The sequence below is a fragment of the Coenobita brevimanus genome, chromosome 39, assembly GCF_032717465.1.
Source record: "Coenobita brevimanus isolate Jiangsu-jjx chromosome 39, ASM3271746v2, whole genome shotgun sequence".
Lineage (NCBI taxonomy): Eukaryota > Metazoa > Arthropoda > Malacostraca > Decapoda > Coenobitidae > Coenobita > Coenobita brevimanus.
Window position 1 is genome coordinate 23,678,974 of NC_136992.1, and position 17,406 is coordinate 23,696,379.

The following is a 17,406-nucleotide window of genomic DNA, read 5'->3' on the forward strand; positions in this document are numbered from 1 at the left end:
ATAATACCTAATTTTTACTCCTTCCTTTTGGAGTCATCATACACTGACCTGTGAATAATACCTAAAAAAAAAGACAGTGGAAAGCAAAGCAAGGAGACTCACAGTGCCAATAAGATAGTGCAAGCACAAGTTTATGATGATACAGAAGCGATGGGGATGGATATCGATATAGTCTGCATGATTCTGCTCACCAAAAATTGTGGAACAGTAAGTGATGTTGCACATGGAGTATATGACTGCATATCATACATGTCGCTCATGACCAGTTATCCACACAGGACTCCCGTGCCAACTTACACCCTGACAGAGCTGCCTGGGTCTATTCCATCCCTCCCTTGTCCTAGAAGGTGGGTACAAAAATGCTTGCTGTGAAGGATATTAAATGACTCAGCACAAATGCAGGAGTAGTGCACAACTAATAAGAATACAAAATCATATTTCCAAGAACACATCCCAATACAAGTGGCCTTAATTGGGTCCATGTAGAGAGGAAAGTAAGACACACTGCACATAATGAGGAGGTAAAGACACTGTACTGCTACACTAGTTACCTAAGATGCTTGGGGAAGGGGGATGTGGAATACCATTACAACTGTATGAGAAATTGTTCTGCCTGTAATTGTCGTTTCTGTTGCTTAACCCTAGTCTGCCTGACTATGCAGATCCAATGACTGCAGATAAGCAACCCCCCCACTCTGGGGTTGTTCCATAGGTACAGTGCTCTATGCCACTGATGCTATGTTTGCTTTGTTTTTTATGCAAACATAGCATCAGTGGCACAGAGTACTGTACCTATGGACCTATGTGTATAGAGTACTGTACCTACTGTACCTATGTGTATGCTATGCCGTGCTCCATTATGTGTTGTTATCCGAGCCTATTCTACAAGTGGAGCACATGTTGTCAGGGATTCCACCCAACTCAAATCTAAGTTGGTAATTTAGGAGGATTGGACGGTGTTCTGCTCTAGACCTAGCTAAGTGAATTCAATTAGCTCTATTTAAGGACACCTCTGACAGGTGAATGTCTAGAGGGTCTGATGGATGAATGTCTAGAGGGGGGGCTTGTAGCATAGTGTTCTGATTGAGGTGTAGTATTGCCCTACTGTTGTAACCGATACAATTCGCTTAACTGATATAACGCTGACACAGTAAACCCTTGCTTTAACAAACCTCAACAGACCAGAAATCAGATTTAACAGACACCACGAAGGCCTCCACACTTCTGTCAGCTATAATGAACAATGTCCATTAAATGGAGTAAAATGAGCCATAATACATGTGCCTCCTACTCTTTTTATTCCACCCTGGCCTGAAATTGCCATCTCTCTCTCTCTCTCTTGTGACTGCTGAGTCATATTAGCAGGCTATAATAACATTGTACTAGTCATGACAATGTGCTATGAAAAGAATGTGAAATAAGCTGCAAAAGGATAAAATTATGGCCAGTGTTAACATGAAATGGGCATAAAAATGGCCAACGAGCAGTGTGGTTCTGATTTGTACTAATCACAATTTATGCAGCAGCATAAATCATTCCCCAGTATCAACCAATGCAGTAGCTCCCCCTGTTAACACAGCAAAGTTCTTACTCGAGGAGCCCCTGTGCACTCCACTTGAAGTTCCCACATGGTGACAAATGTCGATGGTCACCAGACATGGCTGCCATGCCAGTGCACTCAGCCTCCACCACCCAAGTCCTGTCTCATACCCATTCCCTCTACTGTCCATGCTGCCCAGCCTTGACCTTCCCCTGCCTTCTCGCGTACAAAATGCACGTTTTCCCGGTGCTGTGGTGTGCTATCGCTCTGTCACTTTTCATGATGAGTACCCTGTACAGCAGTTTGTACACCCTTAATAACCCTTTCTTATGCCCAATGATATTTACAGGGGCTGCATGTGTACTACAATTAATGTTTTATATGGTCAGGAGGCTCAGAGGGAGTAAAAACTTTTCAAGAGGGTGAGAGGGGGGGACTTGCAGAAGATTTTGGGACATATCTAGACCCATCTCTCCTTATAACATAGGTTTCAATGTACCCATCTATGAGGTTTCCATTTCCACAGTGAAACGCTCAGACCCATTAACCGTGTTGCTCGGGGGGGGGGGGGGGGGATCATTGTAATTTTCATTTTTAGTACAGTAATACACTGTTGTCCTCATTTATTTTCAAACATGTGTTTGAAATCCTATCACAGGGAGATCATCAGATGTAATGAACTATTGGCTATACTAGATCAGGCTTCCCTCCCAATTAGTTCATTATAGTGACAATCTACTGTATAAGCATTTTTCCTCTAACACCAAACCAATACCAATTTTAAATATTGATACTGGGATGTTGGACATGGATGGAAGAAACATTCAAATGCCTTTCAAAGAGGGGCTCATTCATTGCTGTGCCTGATTTTCTCTAAAAATGTGTTGTTGTCTCCCTGACTACGTTTTGTTGTTTAATAAAGGAGACTCTTACTTAAACCATAAAGGGTTTAGAATAATAAGTGGGGGAGTGGGAATGAAGAGAGAGAGAAAAATTCAGCCAAAAGCACTTAGCTGACAGTGAAGTATACAGTGTGCTGGTGGTAAGTATGGTGTCCAGGTGGGTTTATATATGTAAACAATGTACACAAGCTGTTGACATAAGTGCAAACTGCCCACATCCATTAGTACTTTCATTCTTTATTCAGTAGTAATATTAAAGGTCATGCTTCTCACTGTAGTGTAAATAAAGAGGTCATTTACTAATATAATATGAAGGAAGGCAGTAGATGAAGGCAATAAGGGGACAGTAGCTATTAGGCAAGGGAATGGATGACATTTGCCAACTTCGTTTGAGCTCTCTACAGTGACACAATTCATCAGTTGATAGAAAAACATCACATATAGATCTTGCCTATTCTTCTTCATAACTACACTTAAGAAGGTTTGCAATTTGGTAATGTATATATATATATATATATATATATATATATATATATACAGTATATACAGTATATATATACATATAATATATATATATATATATATATATATATATATACAGTAATCACTCCAATATCCGGAGTAATAGAGCCATCGGTAGGTTCGGTTATTGGTTTTGTCCGGATATTGGGCCCCAGCTTATTGACTTGTACTTATGGACCCTAACTCAGAGAAACACCTATACAACTCCCTCTGGACATGCATAGCACCTATTTAACACCCAAATCACATCAATAAGGCACATAAATGACTGAAATAAATGCAAAAGAAACATAAAATGAGGGTTTAGAAGTATGTTCATACATTAATAAACATTCTGGTACTTATGGACCCTAACCTAGCCTAACTCTGAAAAACACATTCCTATTGCACATGCATGAGGTAAGTATAGTATGGAAAAAAGTACAGTATGAAACATTCTGGTAAGTATAGTATGGAAAAAAGTACAGTATGAAACATTCTGGCTACTTACAGCAAGTCCCCGGCCACCTCGATGAATAACCGCCTCCTCTCGGACTCTGACAGTAAAAACGATTTCCTGAAGCACTTGCAGTACACTCTTCCTGAAGTCTTGCACTGAACTTAGTCAATAACACACAGAAGTCCGTTCTTTTCACAGTATTCACTTTAGTCCAAATAATGTTCCAGTTTAATTTAGTGTTGCACATTAACTTTTCCCAAGCTTTTTTTATTTTCCAAATCCAAAACAAAGAAGGTTAGTTACGTTAAATTTTGTTTCCACTGAGTCTTTTCTCTCATTTCGAAAACCTTAACACAACACACCGTTTTTTTTCACTGCACAACACTCAAAATTCCCGTGTGGTCTAGTGGAGAAGTTCTTGCTGTTTATTCACTGTCAGAGTCCGAGAGTATCACTGGCAGGCGACCAAGGGGTGCATCGCTGGGTCGTGGTGATGGCGTACCCACTGCAGAGGACTCTGAGGAAAGCCGCAAACTCACGTCGAGCGGTGACTCCACCGTGGCTGATGTGCTAGGCTGTGGCTCGGAGCATGAGGGCCTGTCTTGGGGAGGCAACGGAGTGGAGCCAGGGCTTGGCACAGCGGGGGTCACGGGCCTGAAAAAACTGTTAATTGTTGACTGACGCAAAGACCGACGATTCTGGAGATTGATGATGCGCTGCCTGAAAGCACGCACTTCCTCCACGAGTCCCAAGGGCCCCATCTCCCTGTCGCAATCCGGGTGTTCCAGGTAGTCTAGGACGAACTCTAGATGTTCCCAGAGTGCGCTCAGCTTGGGGATGGCTGGAGTAGTGTCCTGCTGAGAGGAGTCCACATCATCGTCGCCTTCGTCGTCGGAATCTTCAAGTTCGGGACTGACACCAGCAACCGAAGACGCGATCTCGATATCAGACAAGGTCTGATACCCAGGATCGCCCTCGTCGTCATCCAACCGCTCACGTACATCGTCCACATCAACAACGTCGCCGTGCGTACATAGCCGTGCATGGAAGTCATCCACGTCAAACCCCAGAAAATCGTACTCCACATCTGTTCCGAGAAGCAGACGAGACCAACCATTTTCACGAGTTTTCACAGGGACTTCCTTCCATGCACTAGCCCAGTTGTGCAGCACAGACTTGACGTTGTAGCGGCGAAGGTTTTCCAAAGTCCGCTTGCCTCGAGTGTCACGTCCTTCCCTGCGCTCGTCCTCGTCCTCGAGAACAACCATCACCTCGTCCAGGAACTTCCGATGGTACAGGCACTTTGTTGCCACGATCACTCCTTGGTCCATGGGTTGAATGAGAGCAGTCGTATTAGGTGGCAGAAACATGCACCTAATACGGCCATTCTCAGCAACCAAGTCCTTGTCGCACGGGTGGGCAGGTGCATTGTCGAGCAGAAGGAGAGCCTTTACCTGGTCGCGAGGGATTCCCAGTGTCTTCGTCTGGTACTGGATGACCTCCTTGACGAAGTGACGGTGAAACCAGTCTTTGAAAATCACAGCTGTGAACCATGCTTTCAAAGAATGGTACCATACGACAGGAAGGACATCCATCACCCCACGAAGGCACCGAGGCTGCTTTGCACGGCCAACAACAACGGGCTTAAGCCGGTGCATGCCGTTAGCACTGGCACAACACAAAGCAGATCTCCGTTCCTCAGAAAGCTTGCGGCCAGGTACACGCTTCTCCGTCTCCTCGGCTAGAGTGTTCGTTGGCAGCGAGCGATAGAATAGGCCAGTTTCATCTGCGTTATAGACTTGACCGAGAGTGAGGCCCTCCCTGTTGATCAAGCCTTTCACCTTGTGCTGAAACTCGTCAACTCCATCCTCGTTAGCGTCCAATGCTTCGCCATGTGCTTTATGGTTAGTAAGGCCATGTCGCAACTTGAAAGCGAAGAGCCAACCCTCGGATGCCTTGAAGTCTAGGGCGTCGTGAAGCCTTGCAAACTTCTCAGCAGCAGCCTTCAGCTCCATTCCACGTACCATCACACCAGCTGCACGTTGCTGTCGGTACCAAATCAACGTGGCTCGGTTGATTTTTGCAAACTTGGGGGTAAACATAACCTTCCTTTCCACGTTGCATTTGCTTCTCGACGAGAAGTCAGCCGTGTACCGCATGAGTTTGTCTCGAGAACGTTTGATATCTAACAAAGTCGAACGGGCCAGGTTATACTCGCGGAGAATGCGGGAAGAAGACCAACCCGCATCAACTTTCTCCAATATCTCCCTCTTCTTTTCCAGAGTCAACACCACTCTCTTCCTTTTCTCAGGTGGCGGGGCCATCATCACACACACTAAGAGGAGGGCCGAGAGCAGCAGGAGGCCTTGCAGCAAGTACGGCACCACCACAAAAGCGAGCACGTGGGCAGCCATTGCGAAAAGCGTAGGTCCAGTCACGGTGAGAGAGAGGCAGGAAGTGGGGAGGATGCAGCGGCGCTCTATCGGACGTCGGAGGAACGACGAACCAAAACAATGCTCTCCCGCGGCGTGCGCGGCAAGTTCAAATTACGGACGGCAAAAAATCGATATTTTTTTAAATTTTTTTGGGTTTTCGGACCATTTTGGGAATGTTGGATCCCAGGACGATAAGGTCCGGGTAGTGGGGATGTTCGGTTATTGGGTGTCTGGATATTAGAGTGATTACTGTATATATATATATATATATATATATACCTATCGCCAGATGCCTCAATCCCATTCGGGGTGGCCACAAACAGATCGCCTCCAAGTCACCTTGTCCCCCACCATTTCACTGCCCTGCTCCCAACTCACACCCCCCTCTCTCATATACCTCTCCACCCCATCCTTCCATCTCATCCTCGGCCTCTCCCTCCCTCTCCCCGCCTCCACCTCACTCACATACACTCTCTTCATCAGTCTTTCACCCTCCATCCTCTCCACATGGTCAAACCACCTCAGTGTATTCCTCCTAACACTTCCTATCACATCCACATCCACACCACAATGCTCCTTTATATCCTCATTTGTCAGCCTGTCTCTCAATGTGACTCCACAGGCTTTTTTTTTTTTTTTTAAAGGGTCCAACATGCTTGCATGTGTCGGCCTTGGTCACCTAATGGCGGCTCTCCATGCTGCACAATACATTGCAGCCTCCCTGTTCAGTCCCTTAACCCTATATAGATATATATATATATATATATATATATATATATATATATAAATATATATATATATATATATATATATATATATATATATATATATATATATATATATATATATATATATATATATATATATAAATATACAGTAGAACCTCTCTCATTCGGACTACATTGGGGGAAGGGTTGTCTGAATGAGCAGATTGTCCAGACCATCAGGCTAATCTCCAGGTCATACCAAAAACTATGTACATATGGTATGTTTGTTAATTATTAACATATGTGGCATATGTCAACCCTATGTAACTACAAAGGATGAAAGGATACTAAAATAAACAAACTAATCATGTACGATAGTTTTGTATTGCATAATTTACAGGTAAGGCCACGACAAGAAACTAGCCTACATTTTAAATTGTAGTAAGTGACTAAGGCCCATGTAGGCAAAAAAATAAATTAATTAATTAACTGTAATATTTGGAATAAAAATAAAACTTATGTAGGCAAAAAATACATTGTCATCTTTGGCATATTGATAACACCCATATGGGCAAGAAGCTAATGTTTGATGTACAAGTTAAGCACATTTAAGTACAAAAAATAACCTACAGTAATCATTAAACACTGCAGAATATTCTGACCCATTTTTGTGTAAGCAAACTCCTCCTTTTAACACCTTTATTCATTACAGAAGCTACACTTGCATTAAGGGGCATGGTAAGGAGGATTAACTTTTGAAATACAGGGTAAAAATATAAATGGTTGGTGAACTAGTTGATGGAAGGTATGCTAGCGTGTGTTTAAACAGGCGCCCATGTTGCGACCTAGCGTGATCCGAGACTAAACGAATGACGATCGTCCGTGCCGATACTGAAAATGACTTTAGAATTCATTCATTCATTCATTCATTGCCAGACGCCATGTATCCCAGACGGGGTGGCCAATGGCTTAGAGTTAACTGTTTAACAGGGAGGGGCAATAATCCTCCACCAACCCCACTTTCAACATATTTTTGGAGCTTATTACAGTATTGTTAAATTTTGTCCGAATTAACAGAAATCCGGACCAAAGGGGTCCGGACCAAAGAGGTTCTACTGTATATATATATCTATCTATCTACCTATTGCCAGACGCCTCAATCCCGTTTGGGGTGGCCACAAACAAATCGCCTCCAAGTCGCCCTGTCCCCCGCCATTTCACTGTCCTGCTCCCAACTCACACCCCCCTCTCTCATATACCTCTCCACCCCATCCCTCCATCTCATCCTCGGCCTCCCCCTCCCTCTTCCCCCCTCCACCTCACTCACATACACTCTCTTCGTCAGTCTTTCACCCTCCATCCTCTCCACAAGGCCAAACCACCTCAGTGTGTTCCTCATTACACTTCCTATCACATCCACATCAACACCACAACGGTCTTTTATATCCTCATTCGTCAGCCTGTCTCTCCACGTGACTCCACAGGCTCTTCTTAAATAACTCATTTCCACTGCTCTCACTCTTGACTTGTGTCCTTCCAACAATGTCCAAGCTTCACTTCCGTACGTTAGAGTTGGTATCACAATACTGTCATGTAGTAACTTTTTCACTTCCATGCTCACTTCCCTGTTTCTTATCACTGCTTTCAAAGAACCAGCAACCTTTCTTCCCTGCTGTACCCTTTCAAGCACTTCACCCTCCAAACCTCCATCCTTACTCATCACACTACCCAAGAACTTAAACGTACTCACATTTTCCAATTCCTCACCATCCAACCTCGCTGTACATTCACTCACTTCACCTCTCTCAAAGACCATCACTTTACTCTTCCCTACATTCACCTTTAGATTCCGTTTATTACACTCTCTCTCAAACTCATCCACCAAGCCTTGCAGCTCCCCTTCGTCTTCACTAAACAACACAGTATCATCTGCAAACAACAGTACAGGGCGTTTCCAAACACTATCCTCTCTCACCAGGGCCACTCCAACATCCACTACCCTACCTTGTACCTCTTTTATTACCCCATCCATGTACAGATTGAACAACCATGGAGACATGACGTCACCCTCTAAACTCTGGGTACTTTTCATGGGCACATAGTTCCATTCTGTATGGGTATTGATCTCAATACCACACCCAGCCACCTAAGCCAAGCAGCCCTAGTGGAATAGGTTAGGTGTTAGGTAGAAAAAAATTTGCCTGGGAAACACACTGAGCATATTTTTGAGAAAAACCTAAGGTTAGTTTTGAAACAACTGGGCGAGCATCGTTCCTGGCTGAGGGTTCCCGGTGGTGAGATGAAGAAGCATACAGAATGGAACCAAACTTCATGGGCACACTCAAGGCAAAATAGTTAGACGAAATTAATGGGTTTCGCTATTTCAGGGGACGAAATGGAACGAAAATGTAGGCTAATCAGGAAAAAAAAAAAATCCATGTGTTCTCGTGAGTTAGGGTTCAGTTCCACATTCTTCATTCGATTTCATGCTGCCCAACACATTTCGGACCAACTGGGCATATGGTTATCAGTCCTTTCTCATGCCTCACCTAGTTCTTACCCACTCATAATGGGTTTTGCAGTTTTAAGGGACAAAATGGAATGAAAATGTTTGCTTGACAAAAAGTTACTCTTTTATCCATGTGTTCTTGTAAATTAGCGTTCAGTTCTACATTCTTCGTTCGATTTAGTGCTTCCCAACACATTTCCAACTAACTGAGCATTCGGTTATGTCCTTTCTCGCGCCTACTCATACTGGGTTTCACAGTTTTAGGGGACGAAATGAAACGAAAATGTTTCCTAATTAAAAAGAAAAAAAAAATTCATCCATGGGTTCTCGTAAGTTAGTGTTCAGTTCCACATTTTCGTTCGAATTCGTGCTTCCCAACACGTTTCGGACCAACTGAGCATATGGCTATAAAATCCTTTCTCGCATCTCACTGACTTTACCTCATACTGTAGTCATATGAGTTTCGCAGTTTTAGGGGACAAAACTGAATGAAAATGTTTGTTAACCAGAAAAAAAAAAATTACTTCCATCCATGTTCTCTCACAAGTTAGCGTTCAGTTCCACATTCTTCGATCTTCTTCCTGATAGTCTTGTATTTTTCGGATTACTTATGGGAGGTAAATAATCGTTTCATGCTAAATCCGTTTCCCGGTTGTTTTTAGCTGTGTTACACTGTGTCAACTCGTTTGACTCGTCAGGGTTACAGTGAAAGGGCCTGTCCTAAATGTTAACTACAATTGACCTAACCTAGCCTAACTATACCTAATAATTTAACCTAATCTAACCTAGCATCCAGCTGGGAAATTGGGAGACAAAAACCACCTTTGAGTACGTCAAGACAATCACAGGTACGGCTTAAGGAACGTGATGATAAAATGTGGGAAATTTTTCTGCAAGATGTTGTAATTTATCACCCTTAAAATAGTCAGAAAAACACTGAAAACAAACTGGAGGAATTCTACTGCTGTATGTAAAGCGTACGTTTACCGAAATGGCAAAAAAGTGTGGAGTACATGAAAGCACCATCATAACGATTTGGAAGGACCAGGAGAAGATAAAGATCGTGCGAAGGAAGTGATGCGAACCTTGTAGCACTGAAAGTTTATATTTGTCCTGAAGCTGACTGAGAAGCTTAGGCCTATAGGGCGTTATGTGGAGCGTCAGAGAAATTGTCATTTTTACTCCTCCTTACCACCTTACCCCACGTAAATTACCCCCACTTATATGCACCATCAGGTAAAACAGTGATATAATCATTGTAATTAAGATCACCAATGATATTAGAAATAGCATTAACAAAAAAGTCGGGCTGGGTACCCTTATGTTGATATGTAGCTTCCCGGCATTCATTCCCCACCCCCCACCGATAATGTTTTCAGAGTTTCACCTTCTCGTATCATGTGGCCTTCGGGAGAGACATTAGCCTGTATGGTTAGACTAAAATTTATGGGTCTGGCAGTTTTAGAGGACGAAATGGAACGAAAATGTTTGCAAAAAAAAAAAAAAAAAAAAAAAGTACTCTTTCATCCATGTGTTCTTGTGTTGGCATTCCGTTTCACATTCTTCGTTCGATATCGCTTTTCCCAACACATTTCGGACTGACTAAGCAGTTTAGCCATATGCTTAGTCTGTCTGAAAAGTGTAGGGAAGCACGATATCAAATGAAGAATATGAAACGGAACGCTAACTCAAGAGAACACAAGGATGAATGTAATTTTTTCTGGTTAGCACACATTTTCGTTCTGTTTCATCCCCTAAAGCCGTCAAACCCATGAATTTTCATCTAACCATATGGCCTAAGGTCTCTCCTGAAGGCCACATGATACAAGAAATGGCGAAACTTTGACAACAACAATGGGGTTGAGGGGAGGGAGGAAAATACCATGGAGCTACGTATCAATTAAAGGGTACCCAGCCCAACTTCTGCTTTTGTTAATGCTATTTTTAATGCCACTGATTTTTTAAATAACAATAACTACGTCTCATTGTTTTACCTGATGGTGGGTGCAAGTAAGGGTTAATTTACGTGGGGTTAGGTTGTAAAAAGGGGTAAAAGTGAGTTATGAAAAGTCGCCAGAACACATTGTACCATTATACACACAAACATATTGTTTGAGTGACGCGGATTTGGGTACCACAGTCCTTGTCCAGTCCCTATTGCCCGCGGTACTCGAGGACTGAGTGTATATATATATATATATATATATATATATATATATATATATATATATATGTATACAGTCTATATATATATATATATATATATATATATATATATATACAGTAATCACTCCAATATCCGACGTAATAGAGCCATAGGTAGGTCCGGATATTGGTTCTGTCCGGATATTGGGCCCCAGCTTATGGACTTGTACTTATGGACCCTAACTCAGAGAAGCACCTATACAACTCCCTCTGGACATGCATAGCACCTATTTAACACCCAAATCACATCAATAAGGCAAATAAATGACTGAAATAAATGCAAAAGAAACATAAAAAGAGGGTTTAGAAGTAGGTTCATACAATAATAAACATTCTGGTGACTGGCTCCTGGACTGGTACTTATGGACCCTAACCTTGCCTAACTCAGAAAAACACCTTCCTACTGCACATGCATAGCTCCTAACACCCTACTCACACCAATAAAGGACATTAAAGAGTGAAATGAGGTAAGTATTGTATGGAAAAAGGTACAGTATGAAACATTCTTATGTCCAGATAGTGGGGATGTTCGGATATTGGGCGTCCGGATATTTGAGTGATTACTGTATATATATATATATATATATATATATATATATATATATATATATATATATATATATATATATACAGTATATATATATATATGAGGCGTCTAGAGCCACAGGGGCATCCCCGCCAATATACTGGTTTTGAGTTAGGTATGGGAGACAATAGGCTTAACCCTCTTCTCAGTGATAGCACTGGTTGCCATAAAGATTCAACCTTTTGGACTGTGGTAGAAGGGCTCAAAGTCACGTGGTTTTGTTCACACTGCGGGGCGAGCAAATCACAGCCAGGTAGGCATCCACACCACACAGCCCAAACCAATCAGCATTCTCGCTCTCTGCCACTCCCCCAGAGCAACCAATCAGTGACCGTATGAGGCTTCCCTCTCGTGTTTACTCAGGCGTGAAATTATTATGTACAGGATTTTTACTCCATTTATAGTACATTACTGATGACAAGATGAGCTGTTGTTATTGAGCTTGAAGGGGGGGGTGACGAGTTCATTACGTAGTGACAGTGAAGAGGTGATGCCTATAAACTCTCATAAGCGTCAGAAGTGTGTGGAAAAGTGGAAAAAGGTAGAAAGGAAGAGGAAGAGAGACACTGGTGAGATGTATACGTCTGAGAGGGGAAGAGTAATGGCTGCAAAAAGTGTTGGTCCTGCTTGCTCATGTTACCACAAGTGTTATGATGTGGTAGGGAGGGACAGCATTGAAGAGATATTCAAAAATTATTGGGGTTTAGGGAATCATGATCTACATACAGCATATACATCGTGTGTTATCCAAAGATGTGAAGAGAAGCCGCATTAAAGACAGGTCAAGCAAAGTTCTGAGAATAATGCAGTACGTTGTGAAGAAAAACAACAAAGAAATAGAGGTTTGCCGCACTGCTTTCTTGAACATGCATGGTGTGACTGTCAAGAGGGTGAGAAATGCGATGGATAAGGCTATGAGTTCTGGTACAATAATTCCTGACCAAAGAGGAAGACATCAGCCAGGGAATAAGACAGAGGAGTATAAGAAAGACTTAGTGAAAGAACACATACGAACTTTGCGCACTGTTTCCAGTCACTACTCGAGGGCCAAGAGTCCTCACAGGAAATACCTACCCCCTGGATTAAACAAGAAAGTGCTGTATGACATGTACAAAGAGTGGATGATTAATGAGGGAAAAGGACAGGAAAATGTGGTGAAATTTTGGCTTTATGAAAACATCTTTGATACAAATTTTAACATAGGTTTCGAGCCCCCCAAAAGTGAATCATGTAATAAGTGTGATGAAATTGAAATGAAACTTCGTGATCTCGACCCTGTGGCAGATGAGGAAGAGATTAGTGCCCTGAATGTTGAAAAAACTGTTCACAAGGGGAGGGCTAATGAGGGGCAGAGACTTTTGAAAGCTATAGCAGGTGAACCAAATAAGCCCCACGTTGCTGTGATCTGCATGGACCTCCAGCAGACCCTTCCCACCCCCAAACTCTCAACTGGCCTGCAATACTTTAAGCGCAAAATGTGGACTTATAACTTTGGTGTGCATAACATAAAAGAAAAGCAGGCAACTATGTATGTTTGGAATCAGAGTTTGGGTATTCGGGGATCCTGTGAAGTGGCTTCCTGTCTTAACCATTACGTGAACCATGTTCTTGACCCAAACATCACCAAGCTAGTAGTGTTTTCAGATAACTGCCCTGGACAAAATAAGAACAAGAATGTGATCTTGTCCTGCTTATGCAATGTGCATTCTTGCCGCTTCATTAATATCATGCATTATTTCATGGTTCCAGGCCATTCTTACCTACCCTGTGATAGGGATTTTGGGGTGATTGAAGTTAAGTTATGTCCAGTTCCTGTGTACACAACCAAGCATTACGTTGAACTAATTAAAAAGGCAAACAGAATTCATTCTTTCCAAGTAGCTGACATGAAAAGAGAGGATTTTAAGGACTATGATGCCTTACAAAGTAGTGTATCGTGGGCTGGAATGAAGGATGCTGGCTTTCTTAATGCAAGGGTTCTGCTGTACTCAGACTCATTCAAGGGAGGTTTTGAGATCCAAGAAGACTATGGTGGGCTGGTTTCTGTTAAAGTGTCTCTGGAGAAAAAGAAGGATAGGGGAAAACTCAATTTGGCAAACATCCAACTCCAACCCAAGTACCCAGAACCAGTGCTTATCGCTAAGGAAAAACTTGCCGACCTGAAAACGCTCATGACCTATGTTCCCCCTGAGCACAGGCAGTTCTTTCGAGACCTTATTGACGAACAAGAAAGAGCACACACAAACGCAGCAAAGGAGTCAACAGGTGGAAGAAAGAAAAGAGGAGCGGGGAGGGGGCGTGGCACCGAGGAGGCAGAGTTGGATGTCGATCTCCTAGATGAGGACCCCACCATTCAACCCCCCACTGCCCCTCCTCAATTTACTTAAGCACTACACTTTTTTTTTTTTTTGAAGTGTTATTATTTCAATCTATTATGCCAGAGGAAAAATAATAATTGCATTGATTTCAGTTTTAGTTGTAAAAGACATGAAATTACAGTAATAATTTTTCGTTTATTAATATTAAGTTAACTGGAATCTTCAGTTAATAAAGTTTTGTACATTAATACATTCTTTGATGTTTTTGCTGGCATGTTTTTAAATCCCTAGAATATGTTATTATGCCCACTTATAAATTGGGGATGAGTTTGGGAGAGTGTGTAAGAAACGGAATCTGAAGGAGAATGTAGGGAAGAGTAAAGTGATGGTCTTTGAGAGAGGTGAAGTCAGTGAATGTACAGCGAGGTTGGATGGTGAGGAATTGGAAAATGTGAGTACGTTTAAGTACTTGGGTAGTGTGATGAGTAAGGATGGAGGTTTGGAGGGTGAAGTGCTTGAAAGGGTACAGCAGGGAAGAAAGGTTGCTGGTTCTTTGAAAGCAGTGATAAGAAACAGGGAAGTGAGCATGGAAGTGAAAAAGTTACTACATGACAGTATTGTGATACCAACTCTAACGTACGGAAGTGAAGCTTGGACGTTGTTGGAAGGACACAAGTCAAGAGTGAGAGCAGTGGAAATGAGTTATTTAAGAGGAGCCTGTGGAGTCACATGGAGAGACAGGCTGACAAATGAGGATATAAAGGAGCGTTGTGGTGTTGATGTGGATGTGATAGGAAGTGTTATGAGGAACACACTGAGGTGGTTTGGCCATGTCGAGAGGATGGAGGGTGAAAGACTGACGAAGAGAGTGTATGTGAGTGGGGTAAAGGGGGGAAGAGGGAGGGGGAGGCCGAGGATGAGATGGAGGGATGGGGTGGAGAGGTATATGAGAGAGGGGGGTGTGAGTTGGGAGCAGGGCAGTGAAATGGCGGAGGACAGGGCGACTTGGAGGCGATTTGTTTGTGGCCACCCCAAACGGGATTGAGGCGTCTGGCAATAGATAGATAGATAGATATATATATATATATATATATACAGTATATATATATATATATATATATATATATATATATATATATATATCTATATATATATATATATATATATATATATATATATATATATGTATACAGTAATATCCCAATATACGATACCCTTAGATGCAATACCCCGACTTAGAGAAGGAGGTACGAATACCACTGTACCCCGTTAGATGATGGCCATGCCTCGGTTTAACGATGGGCCCTCCAATATCGAGTCCACAGGTGATAGGCTGAAATTTTGAATCAAGCGTGTTCCCACGGCCAGCTAAGCCTGACCGCCTCCCAGGATGCGCAGAAACGCTCAACCCATGCTCATCCATATTGTTCTTGCACCAGCCATCTCAGAGTGAGGAACTCTCTTATTCTCGCCCACCACGCATCGTTTTGCATCACCAACATTACGCAAGCTGCTATCATAGTGCAACATAACTGTGTACGAGCAGTGCTGTGAGTAGAACAGTGATACTAATCATGTGTGGAGTGTGATTTTGTGTGATTTATGGCCTAAATAAGTGTGATCATTTGTGGTAGGTGGTGGCGACCATCATCCACTCACTTGATGTAGTGCTGCCTACTTCCTTAGCTCTGTGCCTGCCCTCTTCTCTTCCTATTTCTCCTATCTTTCCTGTCACTTTTTATTCATTTTCTTTCCTTTACAGGTGGCTTTACATTGCGTGACAAGCCAAATGGTTTCCTGTAAGCCAAGAAACCATTTACAACACTGGGTAGTAACCATATAACCAAACCATACGTGCTCCCTATGTGTCAACAAGTGGGTTGGTGGAGGGTTGGTGCCCCTTCCTGTAAAACAACTAACTCAGTGTCAAATGGCCACCCTTTACGGGATTATGGTGTCTGGCAATAGATAGATAGATAGATGTCTGGTAAGGGTGCTGCATGCGGTGGGGCTAGTGGTGGTGCTAGTGGAGGGTAAGCAGCCTGCTAGTGTTGGTGCTGGTGACGTACCTGCAAAGCGTGTGTGTAAAACTCTGTCTCTAGAAGTCAAGCTAGATATTCTTAAGTGCCATGAAAAAGGCAAGGGTGCATGTGCTACTGCCTCAGCTCTCCACCTGGCCCAATCGACTGTCCACCATCATCAAAAAGGGGGAGGCAATTAAGGCTGTCGCTGGGAAGGTTGCAACCTGCTAGAGAGAGCCTGCGATGGAGGAGCTGGAGCGAATGCTCCGCACGTGGGTGGAGGACCAGAACCAGAGGAAGGCATCCACGAGCCAGGCAATTATTTGCACCAAGGCTCTCTCACTATGGGAAGAAATCAAGGTAAGGTGGGATCTTGATGCTAGTGAGACCTTCAAGCCTAGCCATGAGCGGTTTGACCACTTCAAGAGGCGAGCTAATTTCCACTACGTGAAGATGTACAGTGAGGCAGCGAGTGCAGATATGATGGTGGTGACAGCATTTCCTGATGAGTTGAAATGCATCATCATGGAGGGTGGCTACAGTGAAAAGCAAGTCTTGAATTTTGACGAGACTGGGCTCTTTCGGAAGAAAATGTCCTCCAAACATATCTTGCAACAGAGCAAAAGTCTACACCAGGGTTCAAGGCCTTGAAGGACTGGGTTACACTTCTGCTGGGGGGGGGCAATGCCAAGGGCGACCTCAAATTGAAGCCGCTCCTTGTCTATCACCCCAAGAACCCCAGGGCTCTGGTAGGGTTCATTTTCGTTTTCGTTTTTAAAGGCTCCAACATGCTTGCATGTGTCGGCCTTGGTCACCTAATGGCGGCTCTTCACGCTGCACGATCCATTGCAGCCTCCTTGTTCAGTCCCTTAACCCTAAGGTCACACTTAATGACCTCGTCCCATGTCTTTCTCGGTCTACCCCTCATAACCCCACCCCCAATATTAACACTTCTCACCTTCCTCACCCAATTATCATCCCCCATCCTCTCCACATGTCCAAACCACCTCAATCTACCTCTCCTCATCACAACACCAATACACTCCAGTCCCATCCTACCTCTCAACTCTTCCATTGTAAACCCAGCCCCTCCAGGCCTTGGACGCAGGGACGCACTGCACATCTACCTAATCATTGTCATTTCTGTACGTCTGAGCCAGCGAATGTCTTCCTCCTTCACTGCCCAGGTCTCACTGCCATACAGCATTACACTCCTAACACA

The 17,406-nt window shown here is 43.2% G+C and overlaps 1 protein-coding gene across 1 annotated transcript in view; it reads right to left on the bottom strand.

Annotated features, from left to right (window-relative positions):
* Positions 1–17,406, bottom strand: part of LOC145396869 (WD repeat-containing protein 91) — a 386,076-nt gene that overhangs the window by 175,901 nt on the left and 192,769 nt on the right. The window contains 1 exon segment of the mRNA XM_080270157.1: positions 1,611–1,620. Coding sequence (XP_080126283.1) covers positions 1,611–1,620 — 10 coding nt within the window.